Source organism: Cannabis sativa, chromosome 7, assembly GCF_029168945.1.
Source record: "Cannabis sativa cultivar Pink pepper isolate KNU-18-1 chromosome 7, ASM2916894v1, whole genome shotgun sequence".
Taxonomy (NCBI): Eukaryota; Viridiplantae; Streptophyta; class Magnoliopsida; order Rosales; family Cannabaceae; genus Cannabis; species Cannabis sativa.
In genome coordinates, this window is record NC_083607.1 from 10,200,888 (window position 1) to 10,211,764 (window position 10,877).

The window sequence follows — 10,877 nt, forward strand, 5'->3', positions numbered from 1 at the left end:
AGGTGAATTACTTGTTTGCGAGTCTTGCCTAGAAGGAAAGATGACCAAACGTTCTTTCTCTGCAAAGGGAGAGCGTGCCAAACAACCCCTAAGGTTAGTGCATTCAGATGTTTGCGGACCTTTGAATGTAAAAGCCCGAGGTGGTTATGAGTACTTTGTCACTTTCATTGACGATTACTCTAGATATGGACATATTTACCTTATGCATAAGAAATCTGAAACTTTTGAAAAGTTTCACGAGTTTCATGCTTTGGCTCAAAACCAATTAGGTAAAACATTAAAGATCTTGCGAACTGATAGGGGTGGAGAATATATGGATATGCAGTTCAAAGATCATTTAATTGAACTTGGAATTGAATCCCAATTAACCGCCCCTAGCACTCCACAGCAAAATGGAGTTGCAGAAAGACGGAATCGCACGCTTTTGGAAATGGTTAGGTCCATGCTTAGTTATTCAACTCTGTCTACGTCCTTCTGGGGATATGCTATACAGATGGAAAATGACATTTTAAATGTTGTTCCATCTAAAGCAGTCCCTAAGACACCCGTCGAACTATGGAATGGTTGTACACCTAGTTTACGCCATTATAGAATTTGGGGGTGCCCTGCTCATGTCTTGAGAAAGAAAGAAGGAAAACTTGAATCACGAATTGAAGTTTGCATGTTTGTCGGGAATTCTAAAGAGACTAGGGGTGGACTATTTTATAGTCGCAAGGATGATAAAGTGTTTGTTTCCACAAACGCCACTTTCCTTGAAGATGACTATATTAAGAATTTCAAACCACAAAGTAAAGTAGTATTGGAGGAAATGCTTGCAGATATAATTCCTTCTAATGTTCCATCCTCTTCTACTCAAGAAGAGGATAATCCCACTCCTTCAGTCGAACCTACTGAGAAAACTACTACCAAAGTTCCTATTCAAAAGATCACCGCTCCTCGTCGTAGTGGGAGGGTTTTCACAAAACCAGCTCGTTATGGCTTGGATGGTGAAATCAATATGGTCGTTGGTGACGGTATTGATGACGACCCATTAACCTATAAACAGGCAATGGCTAGACCGCAACGGAAACGATGGTCAGCCGGCATGGATTCAGAAATGGATTCCATGAAACTTTTAAAGCTAGACTTGTAGCCAAGGGTTATACCCAAAGAGAAGGTGTGGACTATGAGGAAACTTTTAGTCCTGTTGCCATGCTCAAATCCATTCGAATTCTTCTCTCCATAGTTGATACTTTCGATTATGAAATCTGGAAAATGGATGTCAAGACTGCCTTCCTTAATGGGGTACTTGAAGAAACCATCTATATGGAGCAACTAGAAGGCTATGTTCTTCCAGGGCAAGAAAAGAAAGTTTGCAAATTAAATAAGTCTATATATGGACTAAAGCAAGCTTCTCGCTCATGGAATAAAAGGTTTGATGAAATCATCAAGACCTACGGCTTTCTTCAGAATGAAGATGAACCTTGTGTTTACCAACTCAATGAAGACCAAGTAGTAGTATTCCTGGTCCTTTATGTTGACGACATTTTGATTATTGGAAACAATATCAAGAAAATGACTAACATCAAGGAATGGCTTAACACTCAATTCGATATGAAAGATTTGGGTGAGGCAGCCTATGTTCTTGGTATTCAGATTATCAGAAACCGGAAGAACAGATCTCTTGCGCTCTCTCAAACAACCTACATTGACAAAGTTTTAGAGAGATTCTCCATGAAGAACACCAATGGGGCAAACATGCCTTCTAGATATGGTATCCGTCTATCTAAGGAACAGTCTCCTACTGATCCTCAAGAGATAGAGGACATGGCGAAAGTTCCTTATGCTTCTGCAGTTGGAAGTCTAATGTATGCAATGTTATGCACTAGACTTGACATCTGCTATGCAGTTGGAATCGTGAGCAAGTATCAGTCAAATCCAGGACAGGAACATTGGAATGCAGTTAAGTATATTCTGAAATACTTAAAGAGTACAAGGAATCTTGTGTTAGTCTACAAGGGTGGTGCTTTAAATTCCATAGGCTATACTGATTCAGATTTCCAGGCAAGTCTTGAAGACAGGAAATCTACATCTGGGATGGTGTTTACTCTTGGGGGTGGAGCAGTGGTTTGGAGAAGTGCTAAACAAACCGCGATATCGGACTCGACGATGGAAGCAGAATACATAGCTGCAGCAGAAGTTGCTAAAGAGCTTGTTTGGCTAAGAAAGTTCTTCACCAGTATCGGTGTCGTGCCAGGAATGGAAAAGCCTCTTGTCGTACTTTGTGATAATAATGGAGTAATAGCCAACAGTAAGGAACCTGGAAGCCACAAGAGAAGCAAACACATAGAAAGGAAGTATCATCTTATCAGAGAATATGTGGCTAGAGGGGATGTACTGGTTGAGAAAGTGGACACAGAGAACAACTTAGCTGATCCATTCACCAAAGTCTTGACAGTAACTGCATTTGAAAAGCACCGTCAGAATTTAGGATTAATTGATATGTACTGATTAGTTTTATATTAGTGCAAGTGGGAGTTTGTTGGGTTTTATGCCCTAAATAAAACTTCATTTCAATGTAATCCATTTTATTCAACATCAATAAAGAAACAAAAGTATTTTTCATTCATTTGTGTATGTTTTGGTTCATCTTATCAATTGCTTGTCTATTTGATTTATAAATTCATCTAAAACCCTTTTCACATACTTGATCCTGTTTATTGTGTTGTCAACACATTGGAAAGTAAACATGACTATGTGAATAAAGATTCCTAGATTTATCAGACACAGGGTTTTACTGATATGACAATCTACAACAGAGTTTACTTGCATTTGGAGAAATCCTATGTTCTTTCCAGAGCATTGGTTAAAGTAAAGCTAAGGTTGGGTGAGTATGCATCAGAAGGGACCGATATTGAACTTTGACATAGATTTATTAAACTTACCGTGATATTTATTCAAGTCAATATCGCCTAGTTGATCCTAGATCAAATGATCTAAATCCTGATATGATTAGGCTCAATCTCAAGAGTTTTATTCATGTTCTTTGATTTGTTAGTTAAGCCTACTTTTGGGTCAGGGTGATACGTACATTTTGGGAACACGGTAGTGCAATTGAGTGGGAGCGCTAACATAAATATGGAATCTATAGCTTCTATCTGGCGAATAGTAAGTAAAGGATGATTTCCTTCGAGCTTGACCAAACGAAAATAAATGGTGGAGTACTCATTTCACATAGCTGAAACATCATTTATACGGGGCTAAGTGTTTTAAGGATAAAATACATTGTAGGGTGTTACGGTAATCTAATCCCTTTACAGTGTAGATCATTCATATAGAGGATCATTGATCAAATTAGGATTATAACAATGGATAACTAATGACGCGTCTATATGGTGGAACATATAGAGCGTTCTATATACTGAGAGTGCAATTCTAAGTTCTATGCATGGATTCAACGAAGAATTAATAAGTCAGTGAATTTAGGTTATAAATTCTTGATCTGCTTATTGGAAGCTCGGTTATATAGACCCATGGTCCCCCCACTAGTTGAGATAATATTACTTGTAAGACTCATTTAATTGGTTTTGATTAATCAATTATAATTCTCAAATTAGACTATGTCTATTTGTGAATTTTTTCACTAAGTAAGGGCGAAGTTGTAAAGAAAGAGGTTTTAGGGCATATTTGTTAATTATGATACTTTGTATGGTTCAATTAATAAATATGATAAATGACAATATTATTTAATAATTATTTATAGTTATTAAATAGTTAGAATTGGCATTTAAATGGTTGAATTTGAAAATTGGTATTTTTGAGATAATGAGATGCAGAATTGATAAAACTGCAAAATTTGCAAAAGTGAGGCCCAAATCCACATAGCCTTGGCCGGCCACTTTTATAGGGAATATCAACTGATATTTTTATTATTTTAACGCCAAATAATTCAAGTCTAACCCTATGTGGTATGCTATAAATAGATAGTGAATGCTTCAGGAAATTTACACTTAACACTTTCACATCTGGTTTCCTTCAGAGAAAAACCTGAGTCTTCTCTCTCTAAACCTAGCCGCCACCTTCACCCTCTTCTTCTTCCTTGAGAATTTCGAACCTCTTAGTGATAGAGTAGTGCCCACACACAGCAAGTGATACCTCAATCATAGTGAGGAAGATCGTGAAGAAAGACATTCAACAAGAAAGACATTCGGGCTCAGAGCTTGATAATACTCTGTGACAGAAAGGATACAAGGGTTAGAGATCTGAGTGGAAGGAGACATTATATTTCGCTGCACCCAATGTAAGGTTTCTCATACTTTATATGTGTTTAATTTATAATCATTTTAGAAGTTCATATTTAGGGTGTTAATCAACATACTTGTGAGTAGATCTAAGATCTTGGTAAAATAATTTCCAACACAATCTTGGTTGTTGACAGAAAAGGAGAAAGAGGTCGTGGACACACAAGACATGATAAAGTAATTAAAACGTGTAGGGATAGGTTATTTTTTCATCACCTTGCAAAGAAATGGCCACTCAACTCTATCAAAAGCTTTAGCTATATCAAGCTTGACTACCATCTAGCCAACTTATCCCAAAATTCTGTGAGCCAAAGAATGGGTAACCTCTTGGCAAATAATTATGTTATCATAGATCAACATGTTAGGCAAGAAAGCACTATGTGCAAGAGATGTGACTCAAGAAAGAATAGGTTTAAGGCAATTAACAAGAGCCCAAGAAATGATTTTATACAAGGTTGAATAGAGACTAATGGGTCGATATTCTGGGAGACATTGGGGGTGGGCCTTCTTAGGAATAAGGATAATAATGGTGTTTTTGATGGAGTTGATACTAGCAATACCATTTTGGAAGCTAAGAGCGACATGAATGACATCAACCCCAACAATATGCCAATTGGCCTTGTAAAAAGTGCCATTAAAACCATCTATGCCTAGATCTTTGTCGCTAGCTAATTGAAAGGCAGCCTGCTTGACCTCATCTGAGGTGTAAGGGGCATTAAAAGATTGATACTTATCATGTGTTAGGGTCACTATGATCTCGGCGATGACTTTGTTAATGAGTGAATAATCTAGGTTAAGGCTAGTGAAAAGTTGGGAAAATAATATTCTACAATAGCCATGATGGATTGATTATCGAAGGCAACATAGCCATCTGGACGAGTAAGGGAGTGAATTTTATTCATTGAGCATTGAGAAGAAGCCACATGATGAAAGTAACAGGTGTTTTTATCACTAAGTTTGAGCCAATCAACCTGGGATCTTTGCTACCAATAAAGTTCTTCCTTGTAAAGAAGGCAATTAAGAGTGTTTTGAAAATTGTGACATGTGTTGAAGCTTTGATCATTGGGTTGGGAGACACTTTGAGCAAGATGCAACTGAGCTTGGGCGTCTTTTATTTACTGAGCAATGGGGGCCCAACGTTCTCTTCCGATTCTTGAGTGGGAATTCACACTAATGGAATTTAGAGGTGATATTGGAAATTGGATCATGGGTTGGCATTGTGGGAACTGAAGTCTAAGCATCACAGATACAATCTTTAAAGCCATCTTCAATAATCCAAGTTCTATCAAAGTGGAATTGTGGGGGACACTAGCTATTGTGCTCAGTGGAGCCATGAAGAGAAAGAATAAGGGCACAGGGATCAAAGTTAAAGTAATCACCATGTTGAAGATGCATCGAAGGGTATAAGGAGTCCCACGTTGTAATGCCCTACTTGCTTAGGACTGCTACATTGATTTTCTAACTACTATGTAGCCTTTGCTAATCAAAACCCTATTGCCTGGCAGAGAGTCAGCTATCTCCAAAAGGTGGGTTAAGTTTATGTCAGTCACAGTGGATGATAAAGAGTTGAGTGCTAATCTTATTGAGCTAGTCGTAGCAGACTTTGATATTATTTTGGGAATGGACTTCTTATCTAAGTATGCGATCAGTATTGATTGCAAGAGAATGATGGTGACTTTTTAGCCTAAGGGTGAAGAGCCATTTGTCTTTGTGGGTCGATTCTGGGTTCCCAAATCCCAATCATCTCGATAATAAAGGGTAGAGACCTATTACAAGACGAATGCATAAGATTTCTAGCAGATGTAATAGACACTAGCAGACCCGAAATAGTGGGGCTCTAAGGATATTAGGGTTCCTGCTATAAGCTAAGCATCATCAAATATAAAGACAACTTAAGCTATGTTCTCACAAGAATCAGCACGACTTACGACTCTGCAGCGTGACTTACGATTATGAAGGATAGATTGCTTAGTTACCTTTACACCTGAGTGATACCTAACTCATAACAGTAATATCTATTCAGTACGACCCATAATGCACACTATCACTATTTAAGAAATCTCTTAAAGAAAACTTAGAAGAACATTTTGAGAGAAGAACACTAGAAATTTATTTAGTAGAAAGCTTTTCTAATGATCTTACAATGAAAAGGATGGCTCTACATATAGCCATTTACATGAGGTAGGATACAAAATACGAAACTTTCTAGAAATTTCCTACAAGCAAAAAAAAAAAAAACACACAAAAGGACAATCTGACAACAAAAGGACAAAATGAAAAAGGACAGTCTGACAACAAATGGACAAACTGACAAACATAGAATACGCCAAACAACAAGAAAAAATTCTTACAAACATCATGACTATCAGGAATTTTTTCACTTATTGCTCTCTTACACAAAATGGAATCTCTTTATTCTTCTTATTAGCGGCCGATAATTGGCTCGTGATCTGCATTGTAGTCCGAGTCATAATTGGGGTCCTCTTGAAGTGGGTGCCAACCTGATGGTTGATCCTCTTCATCACTTCCAGCTGGTGGACATGCATCATAATCAGAATAAGCAATCTCCCATTCCAATCCATTGTACTAAAAGAGATAGGGATCCTGGTTGATTTCTTGGTCTATGTATGGATCTTGTGAATCTTCAAAAATGCTTATCTTACGGAGTAGGACCCCCACAGTGTATGTTTCTTTGAATAGTGATGAATTTTTCTTTTTTGCTTTAGGGGCTTGGACCTGATTGTGAATAATCTGAGGGAAACATTTCCCATGGGGCATCATCTTCTATTCTTGGCCAAATTTCTAGTGGAATAGTCTGATTTTTCTCAAAGATAACCTTTTGGAGATCTCTGTACTCTGCACTTTCTCTGAAAGGTGCTTCCCGGGATCCGTATAGTTCAAAAGTGGGATTGCAAACTATTTTCTTGTTCTCATCCAATTTTGCATTAAGACTGATAAAGAAGACAGTGTAGCAATCCATCATGTTGGCTACATGGGGTCCTGATGGATAAACAAAGACGTGCTGATTGTTGCGAACCTTTTCCCATTCATCCCAGAGTATTTTTTGCCACTCCTCTAGAGGAGCGTACCAAGACAAAATGTCCATTTGGATTTTGTAGGCTGGTTTATTTTTTTCTTGTTCGAGGAATGACTGTATAGCAGTGTGAAGAGCCATAGTTTGGACTTCGACAACCATTGTACAGAGGCATGTTAGGTACCAAAAAAGATGGGCTATAGATTTTGGAGTGAAAGTGCAGTCCGAAAGGGGATTAGATTGGCAAAAGGATACTTTGGATGAATCAGAAAATCATATTGAAAATAGGGTCCAAGTTTGGAGAGAATTTGTTCGTGAGTATAAATAGCCCTGTGAGAGGCCCTTTCTTTTGTTGACTTTTTGGATTTAGAAAGGATGAGCTTTGCATCTCGAGAAAATGAGCAATTCTTTTGTGAAGACGATGATGATACCATTATATATATGTATGGAATGGTATGGGAAGATTTCTGGCTGATTAAGGGGATGGTTTTGAATGGGTGTGAGGAGACCATATTTATAGAGGTAGGTCTAAATAGAAGGTCGACCAAGATATTTTCTTTTTTGGGAAGGTGTTTTATTTCAAAAGACTAATGATCAAACCATGTTGCCAATCTCAAAAGTTGAGTACTGGTTGTCTTGTTCTTTTTCAGGTTTATCATTCCTTTTGATGCAACAAAATCGGTTTCCACTAAGAAATGATGGTCGATGAGGTGGAACTCAAATTTTGTGATTCCCATCTTGATTGCAATCAGGTCTTTGAGTGTTGAATGATAATGGAGCTAGGAATCTTTGAAGTGTCCACTCTTGTATCCACATATTCGTCTTTTCCCCTGTTCATCTTGCTCTAGAAGGATAGCACCCCAATGTTGGTCACTGGCGTCTGTTTGAAGAACACGTTTTCTGTTAGAAGGAATCTATAGAGGTGGTAAATTTTGCATGATTTCCTTCAGCTTTCTGACTGCCACAGTTTGGTCATGTGACCATTCTGGACTATTCTTTTTGAGCATATTGCTGAGTGGCCTTGTCAGTACAGACAGTCGGGGAACAAAGTCTCGTAAGTAATTGATGATGCCCAAGAATTGTAGCACCTGAACTTTCGTGAGATTTTCATCTGGGAATTTGAGTAGTTTATGGGCTATATGTGGTTGGGCTTCATATTGTCCTTTGGATAATTTCATCCCAAGGAATTCTATTTGCGTCTGTCCAATAATCATTTTCTTTTTAGACAACATGATACCATGGGCTCTAGTGATAGAAGCAAACTGGACCAATAACGCTTGATGGGCTTTTGCATCAGGAGAAAAAAGCAAAATATCGACAATATAGATGAGAGCCTTTTCCAATATTGGGCCATATATTTTGGTCATAGCCTTTTGGAATAGGGAAGGGGCAATTTTGAGCCCGAAAGGTAGGATGGTCCACTAGAAATGATGATTTGGAATGCAAAAGGCTATTTTGGGCCGATCATCTGGTTTGATGCCTAATTTCCAAAATCCCGCTTTTAGGTCGAATTTTGAAAAAATATGGGCTTTGGATAAACTGGCAAACAATGAATTCTTATTTGGTATTGAGAATTTATCATATGCTAAGAACTCATTTAAGGGCTTGTAGTTTATGACCAACCTTTGCTTTCCTCGAGCTTGCTCTGATCGATTATTGACATAAAATGCATGACATGTCTATGGAGAGGAAGTTGACTCTATTAAACCTTGTTGCTCTAGCTCTTTGCACTCGTTGGACGCCATTTGTTGGTGTTTTGGATTCATGCCTGGGTGACTAGCCTTTGTAGGGTGTATATCTTCATTAAGCTTAAAATGAAGGTTTATGAAGAACTGTTGATTTTTCCAAAGAGGATGGTCACATTTCTTCAGGAACTCTGTATGATTATTGGCACATGAGACTTCGATGAGCTCTTTCTTTATCTAATGAAATGGGTCATGGGGCATTAAGAAATAGTTTGGTATTGCTTCCCATGGAGCAAAATGTTGTTTGTAACCAAGTCCATTAGGGAGAATACGCAAACCCTTCTTCTTTGTGTAAAGATCAAATCCAACAATTAATCTTTTCTAGGTAATTTTGATCCAATGACTCTGTGAGTAACAGAACACCCTGGGAAGAACTGCAACCGAATTGGTTTGCTGATGAGTTCTGTGCAAAAAATACCTCCATTTGCAGCATGATAGTATTGTTTCTCTCTCTTCCAATATTCTTTGGGAAGAATATCAGGGTTCATTATCGTGTATGATGCTCCCGTGTCAAAGAATCCTGCCACTTTTATCGGCTTGGCATATTTTGTTGGAAGAACTTGCATAGTGAGGACAGGGGATGGCTGCTTCGTGTGAATAGTGGACATTTGATAGCATTCGGGAGTGTCCGAATCACTCCATTGTTTGAATGCACAAAGGGATTCCAAGTTAAATTCATCATCTGTGGAGAAGATAAACTCTATGTCATTGTCTTTAAGAGACATCCCAGTTGTTTGTTGGATATGTGATATAAGCTTGTCTGTTTTTCCTTTTGGGCACTGTTTTGCATAATGCTCCTTTTTTTCCACACACAAAACATCGATAAGAATTTTTACGAAAGTCGCGCTTCGTTCGTAAAAATTTTATTTTACGTCCCTTGTATTTTGAGAACTTGAACGTCTTGAACTTGATTTTTTTCTTCGGGGTTTTGCAGGAACACGAAGATTCAAAAGGGCACTTGATGAGTAAATCTCGTCTGCTACAAAATTTGCCTAGTTTTTTGGATTGCTTCATAAATTCCTGGAGAAATCTCTTCTGGGAGCACATTTTTTCAAGGGCCTTTAAGACTAGTTGGAAAACTTCTCCAATTGTAGCATCCGTTAGGATTTTCCCTGATCCAGAGAGTAGCCTGAAAGTTTCTTCGCCAAGAGGCTTTGGAATAAAGGATAGGAAGGCTTGCTTTAATTTTGGATCATCAATTCCACCTATTTGGTAGAATCGTTTAGTCATTCTTTTGTAATGCTTTTCCAAGTCTCTTTTGTCCATTGAACAACACTTGAGCTTGAAAAACTCTACTCTAAGTCTTTCAGTTACTTGTGCATCTTGGCCACAAAATTCGACATAGAGATGCCTTAGGGAATTTGCGACAGATGGGAGTTGCAAGAAAGTCATTTGTGTGTATTCACCTAAGCTTGTCCACCAATCTTGCTAAGTTCCAGTGAATCTTGAGACAAAATTCAAGAGGATCGTCCCCGTCTGTGCTTGTGGGTTTTGTGTTTCTAGGCTAAGCCAAGCTTGAAATTCTTGGAATCTCTCTCGCCATTTAGACGGGGGAATGTCATCAAGAGTAAAAGTTTGAAACTTAGAATATTTACTCTTTTGATGATGCTTGGATTTTATTTTCATTGTAGCTGTTCTTCTTCTTCTTTTTCTTCTTCACTTTCATCCTCACTTTTGACAATAGGCTCGGTTTGAGAGTATGCTTCTTCTGTAGATTGAGCCATAAAATAAGGGGGTACGTCATCTTCAGAAGTATCCGAGTCTTTAGACTCATCACTAGTATCTGAATCTTGAGACTCGTTACTAGTATCTGAATCT

At 38.1% G+C, this 10,877-nt stretch overlaps 1 protein-coding gene across 1 annotated transcript; it reads right to left on the reverse strand.

Annotated features, from left to right (window-relative positions):
* Positions 1–8,228: 8,228 nt before the first annotated feature.
* LOC115696362 (uncharacterized mitochondrial protein AtMg00860-like) lies at positions 8,229–8,681 on the reverse strand. The gene has a single exon (XM_030623263.1). The coding sequence runs from the start codon at positions 8,679–8,681 to the stop codon at positions 8,229–8,231; it is 453 nt and encodes a 150-aa protein (XP_030479123.1).
* Positions 8,682–10,877: the final 2,196 nt, after the last annotated feature.

Bases quoted from the DNA above. Each gene is read 5' to 3' on its own strand.
- LOC115696362 (XM_030623263.1), bottom strand. From the start codon at position 8,681: ATGACCAAAATATATGGCCCAATATTGGAAAAGGCTCTCATCTATATT.